Source organism: Dermacentor albipictus, chromosome 8, assembly GCF_038994185.2.
Source record: "Dermacentor albipictus isolate Rhodes 1998 colony chromosome 8, USDA_Dalb.pri_finalv2, whole genome shotgun sequence".
NCBI lineage: Eukaryota > Metazoa > Arthropoda > Arachnida > Ixodida > Ixodidae > Dermacentor > Dermacentor albipictus.
The window spans coordinates 63,425,522-63,442,178 of record NC_091828.1 but is presented as its reverse complement, the minus strand read 5'-3'; the positions used below and the strand labels follow the sequence as shown (position 1 = coordinate 63,442,178).

Genomic DNA, 16,657 nt, shown 5'->3' with positions numbered 1-16,657 from the left:
TGTTGTGATCGGGTTGTTATGATTTGTAGCTGTTATAGTGTATTTGTTTGTTGCTATTCTACACACGTCTGTATAGTACGTGTCCCAGTTGCGTCCGAAATTATTTTGTGACGCTCTAGTCCTGGCCGCACGTATGTCCGTATGATATTTTGCACCCACGTTTTTGGGAATGACAGATGCTATAATGTGTTTGTTCTCTGACCTCCTTGGGTAGAAGAAGTGTCTGCACTCCGGAATGTTGCGGTCTTAGGGGATAGCCTATCCTTTATAGTAGGACTCTGCCTAGACAGTTTAGCCTTGCTCGCTGCGTGAGTATCACTGACGTTCCGTGTTGTTCAAGCGTGTAGTGTATTCCCTGGTCTTGGAGTTTTTCAGTCCTTGTATTGCGTGGTAGTTCCAATGCTATTTTGTATGCTGTGCGTGTTAAGGCATTTAACTGCATTATTTCTTTTTCTGAGAATTTGCGGAACGGGAGACCATAGGTTACTCGACTGATGACAAATGCCTGTACTAGCCTTGTGGTTTCTTCTTCCGTGAAAGCTTTCTTATTTCTGGTCATCCGGTGGCTTCTGCATGCTACGCTTATATTTGTTTTCCTTCGGTCAGCGAAGACGTGATCTGTGTTGCCGTTCTCATGCATCCATTGACCTAGTATGCTTAGTCTTTGCACCTCCTTTATGGACCAGCCGTTTAGGTGTACTCTCTATGTGTTCATTTCTGTTTTCACGATTATCGTGCTCGGACTCTTATGAATTCGAACATTCCTTGTGAGCATTTCATGTCTGCTTCTTTAGTGAAACTCTCTACTTTTGACATGGCTATTCGTAGAGAGTTCTGCTTGTTTCCATATGAGCCTTTATGTGCCCAGATCATTATATCATCGGCGTAAATTGCTTGTCCCAGGACCTTTGCTTCCCCTAGTTAAATAGCTAGCTTCAACACTGTGTTGAAGAGTACTGGGGAGAGTATCGAACCCTGTAGGAGCCTGTTTCTGGCATTCTAAAGCGCTCTGGCCTTGTTAAACCCAGACCTTTTTTGCCATTCTATTGCTTAGTAAAGAGTGTATGTACTGGTATACTTTCTCTCTCCATCCAATTTTCTCGATTTTTTCGAGGATGAGGCTACGTTAATTGTGTCAAACTCTTTCTTTATTTCTAGCGTTAGGACGGTCTCGTCTCTTCCATTTGGTGAGATTAGTGCTTCCGCCTCCAACAGGAGAAAAACGTCTTGTGCTGAAATATGCGCTCGAAACCCGAACATGCAATCCGGGAATAGCCTGTGACTTCCTATGTGGTTCCATAATCTTGTTTGTGCTACTTTCTCAAACAGCTCTCCTGTGCACGAAGTGAGATGAGGTGCAAATTCTGTAGGTTTCTGGGTTTTCCTGGTTTGATCGAGTAATGTGATGTTTACGTCTTTCCAATCTTTTCGGACTTCACCTCCCTCAATTCAGGCGTGTCTGTTGAAAAATTTCGTGATCTGGTTGAGGGTATTGTGATTCAGGTTACGGATCACTGCATTTGTGATTCAATCGGATCTTGGGGCACTGTTTTTCTTAAACGACTGGGCGGCTGCGTACACCTCTGCTACCATTATAGACTCGGCTAATACCTGATTTGACGGCCCTTCGTAGTTGGTGTTGAGGTACCATTGGTTCGCCGCTGCGCCAAGGTAGATTTCTTTTTAGTTTTTCTGTTAGCTGAGTGTTTGTTCCCGTAAATTCGCTCTCTAACAGTTTAGGCGTTAAGTGTGTGGCTGTCTTCGTAGCTGCGGGATCCATCATGCTACGAAGGCGAAGGATTGCCCACGTCTTCTTCGTATGTAGTGTCCCCTGCATCGAGTCGCAGAACTGTTTCCAGTTGTTATTGCATAAGCTCTGAGCATACTGAATCACTTTCTGCGCTATCCCTGCGATGAGTATTGTGGCCTTCTGTTGTGGGTTTGTCTTTTCCATCTCTTAGTTAGACTGCGTCGAGCTTCCCATAAGTACAAGAGGCGCATGTCTAGAGCCTGTGCTTCGGTTGTGATTCTTACCTTTCTTGTTTTTTATTGCCATGTATGTCCTAATGTATAGGGCCCAGGATTTCGCATTTTCCTCTCCATGAAGTTGGTCCTGTTGTACCCTAAAGGCCGTCCAATCCGCTATCATTGCGATGCCTGTAGTCCTCCCTAATTTCAGGGAGTTTATCGCTAATGGTATTATGTTATCATCGCTGCATGAATTTTGTTCTGTGTTTGTCCGCATGAGTCGGTTCGGGTCGTTGGTGAACGTTAGGTCAGGTGTCGTATCTCGTGCTACGCTATTGTCCGTGTGAGAGGGTATTCCTGGGCTTATTATTAACTTGAGAACCCTTTGTATTGATGACTCCAATGGTGCCTTCGCTCGGGTAACTCCTGTGCGAGTGGGGTGCATTGAATTCCCCAAGTATTATGATTTTGTTACCCCTCAGAGCTTCCTCCCTCGTAAAATCCACGAGGTGACTGAAGTCTACTTGCTTCTGCCTGGGCAGACTGTAAGCGTTCCTTTATTTATTTGTTCCTTTGTTTCTTTTGTATGGCCGTATCGTGATTATCTGGCGTTGTATCTCGCAGACCGGGATGTGTTTATAAGATAGCACAGCGCCATGTTTTGGCAAAGCTAGCGATTTGCGGGAAAACGGGGTTCCAAGCAGTGTGGTAACCCCAGAGCTTCGGTATCGTACTGCCAATTTTTTGGGATGCATACCTCGTGACCTCGTGCTTAGCAGCCGAACACCATCGCCACTAAGCAACCACGACGGGTAATGCCGCAGCCCTCGTCATAGGCTTCAGTGAAGCGCGTTGTCGGGCTGGTCGGCCTTTGGGAGTCGGTGTCGGCTTGCTCGTTGACCATAGTGGCCGGTTTTGGACGTCGTAGGGTATCGGAAATATTCATGTGCTCTTCTGCAGTCGGTTCACGGCTCCTTTAGGTACGCGCAAGGCTGTTGTACCCTCCGGACGATGGTGTACGGGCCGCCATCTGCGCCAGCGTCGCTGATGCATCGTGCACGATCGCCGGCGTCGACGGTTTAGTTGTCGCCGCCGTTCTTTACTCCTCGGTAGGCTTATCTCGGCTGCCACGTGATGGATGTCTTCTTTCGGTCGTGAACCCGCCGAAGTCGGTCCTAGGTGCACAAACTTGGTATCGCCGGATGTATTGAATTCATGGATGGAATTATGCGCTCTTTGGGCGGTTAGCAGGAACTGGACCCCCAGGGAAACATAGAAACTGCGGAGCCCGACGTTAGCGCACCTACCGACAAGTGAGCCGCGTCGCCGTACCCCTGGCCATTATAATATGCTTGGCCATCTATATTACAGCTGCTGAAGGAGCATGTCTAATGATGTCGCTAAATAGGGTTGCTCGAGGGCATCTTCAAACATTGCAAGAAAGTAGATCGTACGGAGCAGTGAAACGCTTATTGCGTGTTTTCGTTCACCAACAATCCGTTTGCTGCTTCTCATAGTGAGGGAAATTGCAACCATTCCTTCATTCATGCGCTCAAGATCTTGGTGATGCGATAACGGTTCCAATGTGACTCTAGAAAGTAAAGAGTTTGCTATGTTAGATATTTGAAGGGCAATATGTTTCATGTTCTTTGTCTTCCGTAGAGGATCGTTTTCCTTTCAGGCCTGCAGATTTTTATAAAAAGCTATAAACTCTGAGAACACGCCATTTAGCAAATGTAAGTTTGGCGAAACGGACACACTTTGCTGCTAGTAAGGTGAGCTTCGCATGAATAAACATCAGAAATTCAGTCGTTATATTTTTTCTTTGTGGGCACATGCGTACATGGCAAATTTAGAGGTCGTCCCATCTCATGGTACCCATACTTCCTAAATTTTTAAAATCGCAACAAGTTAGAAAAAAGTGTCATAAAATATCAAAGATCACTCAAGGCAGTATTGACACGTGTACTTACCCTTTTCTCGGGCACTTAATTTCGACCACTAACACCTTGAAGTTACCGCTCAGCGCAAGACGCGCCTGCATGTTTCAAACTTACCCGAATGTTTACGACGATTCTATTTGTTGCTGCTTGTCACCGAATCTTGTGTAATCTCCTTGTATGGGCGACGTGAATTGTGCTCGTAGATCAGATTCTCGACCATCTCCAGTTGTGGTGGGAGCTATCATTCCGTTTAGAGTGTCGCTTGCTTTTCTGGGCACAGATTCGCCCAATGAAGGGGTAGTTTCATCCCTCAATGTTTTTCACTGGGTTCTTGACCGTAACTACCACGTGACTATATCATAACCGAGCACGTCCCTCTGCTACATCAAGAGGATCCGGTTTATCACGATGTATATGACGATACCTGAATGATTTCATGTCGCGGCAAATAGTGACACTGCACAAGCCACATGTGCTTGCGAAGAAAAGCTCACCGTGTCACTTTTTGCTGTGGCTGGCCGAAAGGTTCAGTTTCGAACGACGCCGGGCGTTTCGTCACGGGACGTTTCCTTCTTACATAATGGCGGGCCCGCCTTTTCTGTGCTACCGTGCCGGTAGGTTACAATACTGCCTGGATTTACGGTTGAAATTAAATGAGGAGCACCTCTAGTTTATCCGGCTTTCAGGACTTAAAGAAACTGCGATAAGATGAGAGTGCCTCAAAATTCACTACACAAGCAACGGCTCCAAAAGCAGTAGTAAAGAGACTTTAATAAATTCTCTTCATTAGTCTTCTGAACCTCACGCAACTTGTCCGCAAGGTGTGTCCGACTCGCCTAGGAATTCCCCTGGAAAAGCTGTATGATCTAAAATAATCATGCATTGGAGAGCGAGAATTACTCAATGTCGTTGCACAATCCGTGCTTTGCAGAGTGAATGACACTTCTGTAGTAGATTTTGTGATCCTGCGAAAGACCGATGTTTATCTGCGCGATACGCAATACAATATTTTTTTGTAATGGTAATGTTTTGCGGTGCATTAATTGCAGTTTCTATTTTACCAATGACGTTATGTTTTGTATTTTCTTCCAGGTTTGCAACGAATCAGATTCTGCATACTTGAAACACATGGAGATACAGAAGGCTGACTTACATGCGGCTACATACGATAAGTCTCGAGGGAGAAAGAAAACGCTCGTTTTTGATAATTGGTGGACCCTAAATGATCGGGTGAGCAAATAGAGAAAGTCGATATATCTCACGCCAATAGGCATTCAGTGTGTTCGAAAACGAGGTAGAAAGGCAGCCCCTAAAGGTGTACTCAAAAGAAAGTTTAGACCAAAATGCATTATTTTGACGGTGCTTCTACAACATTGAAAAGAAAGATTAATGCAAGAGCGGGTGATAAACCAGTATTAGTTAATATAGAGACCATGGCGTTCACCGCACCTTGAAATTTCCGCGCCAGCGAGGCACGAAGTCATGAATGATCGGTTTGCTGCCGTCCCTTTTACATGGAAGGGAAGAATTGCTATCATATTATAGTTGTCATCGGTCTCACTGTATGTGATCAGTAGGTGTTTCCTTATTCTGGAGACCCAGCAATATCCTCCAGCCTTGCATAAATATACACCGAGACTATCGCATGATTGTTCACAGGCACTGTTCTCGTCTTGTTTATCTTCGAATACCATCAACTCTAACATTTCACGCCTGAATGTGTACATGCTCTCACTTTTATTGCATGCTAATCGTGATACATAAAATGTAGTGTAGATTCTATACTAATCAAGGAATAAACAGAACAGCGTATCTCAAAATTTGCTATTTAACCGGAGCTGATCCAACTTAACAAATTACGTTGACATCCATGCTATCAAAATGCCTACGGTCACTTTAACATCGGCGAAGAAAGCGAAAAGTATTATATAATTTATGGGAAGACTCTAACCTAAACTGTCACCATTTGTCAAGCGTCAAATATTTCACTGCACCTTGCTAAACCGCTGAAGACCTCGAAGTTTTCCGCCGGTAACGAAAACTGACAGCAGTTACAAGTCCCTCCCAGAGCAAGAGATGGAGGAAATATCCATGAGCAGTGTAAGCTACCCGTTTCCTGATTCCCAAACTTTCCTTTCCCAACATCAGCGCCCCCTATCTCGATCATCGTCCGTTGAGGTCCGATGCTCGTGAGAGTAAGCAGCTCTTACAGGAACTTCGCAGGATCCTAGTTGATGCGTGCGTGGCGTAATGAATGAGCGCATACACACGCGCACACTCCATGCAAAGGACAAAGCATGAAGAATGAACGAAGCGGAATGCACGAGCGACGCTTCTGCTTCGTTAGCGAGGAACGATTTATCCCCCCGAATATAGCGCGAATGTATGCAGAAAACTCATATGTGTATTAGCATGAAATACTTTTTAGCTGCTGCTGTCGACGACCTTCAAGTAACCTTGAGTCATAAGCTACAGCCGTTATTGTAGGAGTCAAACGGGAGCATCCGGACAAGCTCCGAGAACAAAACGAGGTCCTCCCGCCGTTTGTACATGACCACATTACGTACGCTTGTTAGTCCAAAACAAGTTTTTAAAAATATTTCTTCAGAATGCCTTCTCAAGTTTGTTCACAATATGACTCAAGCTGTAACTATAGTAAGCTGAAGTTTTGTCATTTCCGATAGCGACGTTTAAAAGGCCGATACAGGACGCCATACACTTCAAATCTTGGATCCGGAATTTGCTGCGGATCTACTGCCTTCACCGCTGTGGTGCGTGGCGCCGGAGGCGTCAAGAAGCGCTGCATGGTTTTCATAAGAGAAGCAGAAAGTTAGGAGAAAGCATTACGTCTCGCCGCCAGCCTTGACAAGTGAGCACTCCATGAAGCCAGCCCTTTCCTCAGTGGCGGCGTCGGGATCACGGAGCAAGAATGCAGATTTGCTGAGACATTTGGTCGCGGCTTTTTCAGGCGCTTTTCTTTTTCTAGCAGGTCTCGCTCTCCCTGGCGACTTTCACGGCCTGCCGTGCTTCCTTCATTCTGTTTTCTTCTGGCTGGAAAGATTGCATTTGGAACAGTACACAGCATGGCGTGGTGCAGTGTAATATTGTGGGCTTTGCCGTTACGAACATGCACTACATCCTTTTTAAGCTTATGGCTACCGTCATCCAATCAGTCTGCCTTCCCGTTTGTCGTTTAATGTTTCATCTGCATAGATAACGGGGTAGCCAAGAATTTTTTTTTTCAAATGGGGAACGTCGCAGTCAACTGAAGATTCATTCAGGTGCAAGTATCACTTTGCGCGGGATTGCGTATAATTACTTTGCCATGTTCTGTTTGTTACTTGAAAAAATCTGTATTTCTTGAGGCATGTACTAGAAGGTCATTATCAATGAATGTTTGGAGCTTTTTTATGATAGTGCAGCTGGTCATGTGCAGACATTGGAGAAATATTCTACCATGGCTTCGCTGAACAAAGATTTGAATAGCGCTTGCCCTTTGACTTTTGTTCGGAACATGTGTGTATGTGTGTATATTTGTGTTTGTGTATGTGTGTGTGAGAGAGAGCGTGTGTACATGTGTAATATGTATGTGGAAGGGGGAAGGTGTGTGCGTTCCTTAACAATTTGATGAGGTCCGTTGTAGAGTATCCGTGCCTTTTTGCAGATTCGCCTTTTCGTAGAATGAGCAGCATATAAATAAGCGTACGTTTCCATAAAAGAACCCGCCTAGACTAACTGTGCTCTATTTGTGCTCCCGTCCATGCAGTTTTGTTTCGACAGCAAGTACAACCACGACATATATGACTACACCATCGCTGGTTATGACGTCAACTACGATTACGCTCCCAGCAATTGCGAGCCCAGGATGCATGGTTCATACACTCGCACCAAGCTCCTCCGGTTCCTCGCCCAACTTATCAACGGGTACCCTCGCATGCCGCCGTACTCATGCCTTCATGCTGATTACGGTGCGCAGAATTAATCTTTTTGCTCAAGAATAGTTTCAGTCATTAAAGCTTTCGTTCTGGCGCATGTAATATTCAGTATTTTGATTGTTTTGCAACGTGTCTCTCTTACTAGCTCGTATTTATAACATAATATGGAACAACCAATTTCGCACGAGTAGAATCCATGATAGCATGAACGATTTTTTCATCATTTTTGCAGAACATGTTCTTCATTTCATACTACTGAATGATTCCGTTAAATACTGGCCAGCTGAGTGACGGATAAGTTATGACCTTCCTATTAATTTTTTCGGTCGTCTAGAAGACACTGCTTGATTCTGGCGCATAAAAAAAATCTTTAAAATTCACACCTCGATGAATTACTTTTTCTAACGCCTGAGTGCAGGATCTTACGTATGTACATAGCCAAGGACATTAATTGGCCATTTGGCACAAAACAACACGGCCCATCCATCAGTGCCAAGCAGAAGTCAACGCATCGCTGACAACGATTGTTGACGGGGCCTCAAAAGGCACCTCTACGTATACTTACAGCCTGAACTAACACTGCAAAAGGCTGTGTTGACGACTAACGGAAAACGGCGCCGGCCTTGGCTTTCCAGGTTGTTATACGGTCAATTATTCCATACCATCGGAGGCGGAGTTCGACGGAACAGTGTGACACCCTTGGCGGGATATTGCGACTGATTCGATGATTGTGACTGGCTGCGATATACTCATCAGATTCCCTAATCTAGTCACCCAGGGAAGACGACAGGATCAAAAACGGATGCCATCCAAGCAGTCAGGATGCCATGTCTTGATATGACGTAAGGCGGTTAATATGCTCCTGCCTAGAATGGACTTGCGTTCCAGAAACCAGTGTAACTAATGTAAAATAAACCCCTTTTCTTTCGTACCCACTGCTCGACGTACTCGTCGATGTTCTTGGTGGATTCTTGGCACTAAAAGCACCTCGAGATAACAAAACTGGTTGACCGCCGAATCATCAAGAAGGCCGTCCTTCACTATCTGTGATCAACGGACCTGGCGATCTTCGCAAGCAAGATGTAAGCGGTTGACGGAAAAGTAACTTCGGTGGATCTGGAATCAGCAGAGGTCCTTTAGGTGGCTCAGGCAGGCACAACCATTGCAGTAACGGCATGGAGTCATCCAGGACTCAAGGAAACTTTACGGAAGAGCCGCAAAAGGCAGTCCCCGCGATCTCCGATCGGCGGAGGTGCAAATGTGGCGCTGAAAGCGACGAACCTTCGGTGCTCGAGGCAAACTGTGGGCGCAAGAGCGACTTCTGTAGATCCGGGATCAACAGGACTCCTTTTCGTGGCTCAGTAAGGCAGAAGCGTCACAGTGGAGTCTTTAACGGCTCGAGCAAACTTGAATGAGGAGCACCAAAAAGGACACACATGGACGAGTTACAGGACCAGCTCACGGATGCCTTGGAAAAAAATAAATCGTGAGAGACAGCAACGGAGGAAGAGAAGGAACACAAAAAGGAAGAGAAGTGGCAGGAAGAGATATAACAAAAGCGGGCAGAAGTTGAGCGGGCGAAAATAATACTATAGCAAGAGAGATCGACAAGCAGGGTAGATGCGGTACCGCCACACACTGAAAGCGTGAAAATTGTGACTTTGATTTAGCCGTACAAAATGGGCGACGAAATCGGTCTTTACCTGATTAATCTTGAATGAATATGTGAGAAGCGATTATTTCACCAGCAAACTTGGCCGCAGAGGTTCCTTGAGTATCTGCCAGGAGGAGCGTCGCAAGTTGTAACGTTACTGACTGCGCCCGAGGTAGGCGTGCACAGCTAAGTAAGCCCGAATTTGTTCGCAAAGTAAAGGCTCTCCGCAAAGGAATTTCGGAGGAGATTTCGAGATCAGAACGAAGTAGTCTACTGAGAGCTTTGTCGCGTTTGCGTGTCGCCTGAAGGATAATTTTGCAGAGTGGGTGAAAGGACCTGGGGCGGATAACGTCAGTAAACGGGCCATTTAATCTGCTTAGAACGGTTTAACGAGACCGTGGCGGATAACACACGCCTTTCCGTAAAGGTCGGGCTGGAAGGTGTGTATCCAAAGAGCGCTGCACTACTCGCCGATGAGCATATGGCAAATCGTGGTTTCCAGTGACAGAGCAGTAGCTCCCTGTAAGATCAAAAGCCTTCTCCACGGTTGCAATCGTGCCCTCGGGGGAAGCCAACCACAAGAACAGAACATGAAAAAGCTAGCGCCGGAGAAGTATTTAGGTTGAAGGAGCAAATATTTCCGATTTCCACCGCAGAAATTAATGAAGAAAGTCCGGCGCTGATTTACGATGACACAGTGCAAAGAAACAGGACAAACAGCTAGATCAGAATACGTAATTGAACTTAAGGAGGAAATCTTTCCGATATCGCCGATAAAATTTCAGGAAGAGTACCTGGCTGTGGAGTCGCCAAAGGGAAGAAAGAAAAGATTCTCGAAAACTTGTAGCAGATAGCGTGCTAAAAGAACAAGGTGTCGCAAATTCAGGAATGCATTAGAGATGGTAACGCGCCAGAGTAAATCGAAAAACGCTAAAAGAGGTGGCCATCGTAGGAGGCTGCCCTACACAGTCCCGATTTCGAAGCCGACCTTTGGGCAGTCCAATGGGACCGCGACGCGGCGGCGAGGCTAGTTCTTTCTGTCCCGACGCGGGAGCGGCCCGCTACGTGCTAGTGCATGTTCCGATGGACCTCAATAAAATTTTTTCTTTGCAACCATCCACCATTGCGAAAGATAAAGCCGCGTTCATCGCTTGGAATGTATCAGGTCAGTGCGTGTCCGAGCCGCAAGACGAGGAAGAAAAGAAAGCGACGTTCGGCACGCAGAAGGACAAAAGCCAGGGGGAATTCATGTTCCCCCACGTTGCGTTCCTTTTGAGCTGCAACCTGCATGAGCCGGTACAGCGCGGCGCTAAGGAGATGCGAAGTGGCCATACCAGGCAGTGAATTCGCAGACCAACGCCAAAAAGACATCTTGACAGAACGAAGGTATTTGACGTCTCTAGCTTGGGCAATTCCTTTTTCGCACTTTGTATTGCACGGTTTCCAAATTTGACAAGAGCTTGCAAACAACGTCCTCCTCTTGTGCCGCTCAAAGATATGACGCAATCATAGCGTGTTCAGAATTAAAAGTGGTGTACGTGTTGTGTGGGAACTGCTTGTTTCTTTGATTATATTGTCAAGTTACACGCTTTGTGTTCGAGATCGTTTCGGTAATATAGTTATGCGCTTTGTTTAGGTTGATTGCTTCAGTAGCTCACTTACAATCTGATAGAGAAAGCTTGCACGCACAAATTTTTTTAAAACTTATTTTTATCGATATGGCGTTCTTTCTTTGAAGCAGTTAGGCTTCATTTTTTTTTCGTGAGATACGCTTGCGCCGACAAATCTAGGTTTTTCCTTGAAGGCCTGTAGTGGCGCGCTTGAGTCTGAGTTCACTTTTCATAAGCGGTCGCCAGGTTTTTTCTTTGGGAGAATGACGCGTTAGTTAGCGGAGCGGTTGTTTAACCGAACAGTTTAGGAAGTGTTTGTACTGTGGCTGTAAGGCGTGGTTTGCTCGGACACAGAGAAGCAAGGCGTCTGTTCGTGTCTCGCAGGTATATTGATGAGACAATAGTGTTATAAGTATCGCTTAGAGCCTGCGTGTAAGTATTTAGATATACACCCCAATTTTTGTTTAGTTTTGAGCGCGTCATTTACGCAATGTTTGCTTCGTTATTTCTCTAGGAATATTTCTCTAACATGAGAAAATCTTAGTGCGCGAGTTGCACAAAAGAAGAAGATTCTGGAGCCTTATTCGGAATCTGAGGATTGTTTTGGGAAGGAAGCTTTGTTTTCACAACCAGTGCTTGTCTCACCAGACTTTTGCCGAAGATTCATTGTCTAGCATGACGCCAGCGAACCTGGCCTTGATGTCGTCCTTGACCAACATAACGAGCGCTTTCGAGAGCATCCTGTGCTATACCCCAGTCGATAACTGACACGGCAAGAAATGGCGTTTAGCACCTCGGAGAAAGAGTGTTTTAGCACTATATTGACCGTTCACAGGCTAGGATACTATAATGAAGACACAAAATTTACGGTAGAGAGCGACCATTGCCCTCTTGCATGGCTTACGCAGATGTCAGGAAACAGGGTGATACGGCCTAGATAGAATCTGATTTTGCAGGAATTCTAGGTCAAGTGAAGGAATGGGAGCGAGAGTAAGAATTCAAACGGCCAGAGGCAAGGTTTTAAGCAATGAACCCACGGTATTTTTTTATAAACCTATTTTGTACGAAACGCTGATGGTATTATTGAGATAGGCAACCTATTTTTGTCTTACCGATAGCTGACCACGAAAAAAGAGGAGTAAGACAGAGAGAGGGGTAAAACTTAGTAAATCGATGCAGGGAGCATAGAGTCCAGTAGGCGTATCGCTAAAGCACACTGACCAGAGTGTGTTGATGCTTGTAGCAATATTATCAGGGTGAAGGTGACAACATAGCGAGAGCTTTGCCTTCGAGATGAAGTGTGACATAAGCTATCACTTTTAGGACAATTCCTGACACCATGGGCAATCATCGGCGCTTCGGGCAACCCGACAGCTGGTCACCTTTTGGTTTGTATCTCTTGGCGACGGATGTGTCTTTTACGCCTCAACATGGCTCAGACCATTTATTAGACTTTTCCCACGAGGCAACCTCGTCCATTCATCAGCGCCTGTTCAGAATTCAACGCAGCGTTGACACCAATTGTTAACGGGTCCAGAAAAGGCCGCTTTGCCGGTACCGAACCGCCTGATGTAATGATGAAAGTGCCAAGTCGACGCCTACCCAAGAGCGGCGCCAACCATGGATCCCCAAGTTCCTAAATGGTCACCTATTCCATACTATTCGAAGCAGTGTTCGGAGGAACAGTGTCATATCCTGGGCCTTATACTGCTATCGATTGGAGAATTGTGATTAACCGCAATAGTGATGAGGTTCCCCAGTCTAGTCACCTAGGGAAGACGACGGCATAGAAATCGGAGACTATTCAAGCAGTAAGGCTGACTTGTCCTGATGTGAACTCAGTCATTTGATGTGCTCCTCCAAGCAGTGGGCTCCCGTATCATCACAGAGTGTAACTAATCACAAAGAAAGCCTTTTTCCTTCATTCCTATTACTGAATATGCTTGTCGATGGGATGGTTATTCACCGGTACAAACGACACCTCGAGCCGCTAGAAGTGGGGGGGGGGGGGGATTTGATAACATCTGGGATATATTGTATACGTGTAGAAGGAACTTCTTCGCGGAAAGCCAAATCTGTTACTCTGCAGAAAATTGATTCATAGGTGTTTGGACGCGTAATCACACACAAGGAGTAAGGACGAGACACAACGAGGGCAGGCTGGAACGAAATTTTACTCTCACAAGGAATAAATGTGAGGACATGAAGAGGAGGGCATACAATGGAAGAGAAATTGTATTAAAAACAAGTGCTGTCGAGAAATTAAATGACATGAAATAAATCGCACCGGCGTTCTCTGCAAATTATAAGGAATAAAAAACAGATGTCCTTGGGCAGGGTGGACTCTCTTTAAAAGTTTGCCTGTGCTATCCCACCAATTCGCTAAATGCTGCACCGGGTTTGCATTTGTCTGCTCCTTGCAGGAATCGTGGGTGTATTCTGCAATGCACACGTACATCGGTGCTGTACCGCAATCGGAAATCGCAAACTAGGGAGGTTGTTGAAGCTTCCCTTATCAGGAAACAAAAAACAGTGACGGCTATTTACCTTCGGTATCACCGTTAGAGTGTGAAATTTTGTTTCAGGACGGCACGTGTTGTATGTGCACATTATCCCTTTCCTTTTCTGTCCTCCTCTCCATGAGTTCTCACGTATTTGTTCCTGATGTGAATAAAGTTGTGTTCCAGTCTGCGCTCGTTGTGTCTCCTTCTTTTTCGTTCCTTGTGTCTGTGCTTCCAAACAACTATGAATATATGCCAACTAGTCAGGTTATCCGCGTTCCTGGAGGAAACCAGTGGTGCTGCATTGAGCATATGGCAATGTTTCATAAGGTCACCATAGCGATATGAACGACACTATGCCTGTATATAATCTTTATTGCGATTAGGATTCTCCAGGAACATCACCCAAATTAAGGAGAGTGTTTGGCTGACTGTCTAACCATTATTCCACTACTTGGCTCATCGCGTGGTCCATTTTATTAGAGTTGCGGTTTGTTGCTCGGATGGAACTGGGTACATAATAAAGAGTCGGAGTAACCAAGGTCATTGGGTAAGTGTTAGTGTGTATGTGCCACTGTTCCATGGACCTCTCCTACGCTATGCTTAGTCACTGCGAGTATGACCCTTTGTCTACGCGGCGCTTTATTGAACCTTCATCACGCCAGCTTATATCACTTGTAATAAGCCACATGGTATGTCCCGCTCATAAACCCACCTCAGTGACGCGAACATTGATCGTTTAGTATGAACCACTGGGTGTTAGCCGTTCCTCCGTGAACTCCTTTGACGCCAAATTGGGTAATTGGCTATGTGCTGCTCATCAATTACAAAAAAAAAATAATTCACCGCACTGCATCCCACAACCAAACCTGCCTCGCATATACTCTGTGAATCTTGTGAGAATATTTTTAACGCGTGAGCCATGCCCGCACATCATGGTGCGGCCGTGAGATGGCGCAGCACGATCTGGGCTCTGCGGTCACCGCTTGGTGTGTCGCTACGCCGCTTCAATAATGAACAGCGTTGCGTCGATATTCATTATGAGATCGGCTCTGCCACAATTCCTTGTTAATTTTTATGGTGGGAAGGCTCAAAGGCATGTTATATTGGACAGAGTGAGAAACACTACATCATTCGGGTCAATAAAAGAAAAAAAAATTATAGCTGCGGTCTTCCTGAACGCGGCATACGCACAAGTGTATGGGTGCTTTTTCCATTTTAATGCGTTACGAACACAACGCTTAAGAAATGCTTGGAGTATGTGAAAGTGTTGCCGTTTAATTCTTGAAGCTGAAATTTTATTTCGTATGTGATGCCCGCTTTACAAATTTTATAAAGTATTAATTGCTATTAGGAAAGATGGCAATACTTGGAGGGGGCTTCACCCTACTCTGGGCTTTCTAAGCAATGCGTCTCGCCTGACACACCCGCATTGTCGCGTGCCGCGCAGCACGTTCTTCGGAAGTCTCCTGGGCACCCTAGCCCGCGCATTTTGCTGTTCTTCAGGTCGTGCGCAACGCTTACACACTACTTGGATATGAGGCGACTGGAGCTCATCCTTCGGCGGCTTGCGCTGCTGCTCCATCCATCGCTCTCTTTGCTCTGTCTTTCGATAGCCAGTCGAACCCGGTGCATCCAAAAGCACAAGAGTCCGCAGCAAAAGCCAGAGGAGATGAACCAAGCGCTCCTCCATTTACCCTCCTCCGCCCGCTCAGACACACGGTCCTCCCTTCCACCTCCAGGCAACATCCTCCACCAACGCTCGCTTCCCTTTGCCAGCTCAGTGGCCTCTCCGCGGAGCTGGGATCTGGCTCCTTTCACAGACGGGGCATGTACTGTTGCGCGTGAAAATTCACAGCAATCGCCAGCTACATTTAAGCGTTGTCATTTGTGGGAGAGGAGAAAATACTTTGTGGATGAGTTCAGTCGTATCGCCTATAATTTTAGAGTAGCAATGGCACCATCGTGATCGCTAAGTTGAGCAGTTTTACACCTCCTGTCACGGCTCAAATTTTCGTTATCGAAGACGAGGTACAACAGGGTTACCCTAGAATTTGATGACTCATGCCGGCAGAATAGCGAGTTGCAGCATCGATGCTTGCTGAATCTCGTTCAGGAGAACGCGTTGTTTGCTGGATTGTAGGCGTCTTTCACGAGAAACATTGGATGAGTCCTTCACGGCAGCAACTGAGCAAGACTAGTGAGATAGAGCACTAACTATGTAGCGGTCACATTGGAAAAAAATGATCCACAACAAACAAATGCAATGGTGAGTTCAAGGTCCAGTTGCACTGTGCACACCTGGACAACGTTCGTAGATGCGCTTTCGAGGACGCCCAAGGCTTGCATGTACCTGCTTGGCACCAAGTTGCCAGACAAACCACAGGGTTGCCTTCTTGATGGTGGCCGTCGAAACAGCGCACTGATCCTGTATCCTGTAGCGGCGCCTCAGGATCCATTTACGACTCTGAATGACGCAGGTACTGAGCAGACCCTGACAACGTGCTTGTGGTTATTGTCAGGCACGTGCGCCACAAGGAGCGCACATTGACTGCTGTGACAAAGAAGAAAGGCCAATTGCTCGAACATTCACCGAAATATTCCAGCCGATCTCTGTTATCCTTCACCTCAACAAAGGTAGGAACCGTGGCATCAGTGGTTAGGCGTCTCCGTTTCAGATCACGAGTTCTTTCGATTATTTCGGGATTTCGTGCATCGTGCACGACATTTCACCATAATGTGGCCTAAAATTCTTTTTTCTTTGTTGATTATGCCGTTATGAACAGCTAACCGCTGCTATGGGAGAGTATCTGTTCCTAGAAACCAAATGCGCTATCAAACGCTGCTGCACATCTTCGCGTAGTAATACAAGTGCAAATTTCCACCCCGACAACATTCCCTTTAATGCCATAGAAAATTATCCGAGTATACTGTGAATAACATACAATGTTGGCACTGTAGTGGACTGTGGATGTCTCGTGCTGGAATGGCAGCGCATATTATGCAAGGACGTTACGGAAGTAGTTCTACAATGGTGGGTAAGCAG

The 16,657-nt window shown here is 46.0% G+C and overlaps 1 protein-coding gene across 6 annotated transcripts in view; it reads left to right on the top strand.

Moving 5' to 3' along the window:
• Window positions 1-16,657, top strand: part of LOC135921763 (uncharacterized) — a 238,070-nt gene that overhangs the window by 80,477 nt on the left and 140,936 nt on the right. For all 6 annotated transcript variants that reach the window (XM_070523495.1, XM_065456063.2, XM_065456062.2 and 3 more), the window contains 2 exons: window positions 5,004-5,141; window positions 7,678-7,879. In XM_070523495.1, coding sequence (XP_070379596.1) covers window positions 5,004-5,141; window positions 7,678-7,879 — 340 coding nt within the window. The remainder of the gene's footprint in view (window positions 1-5,003; window positions 5,142-7,677; window positions 7,880-16,657) is intronic.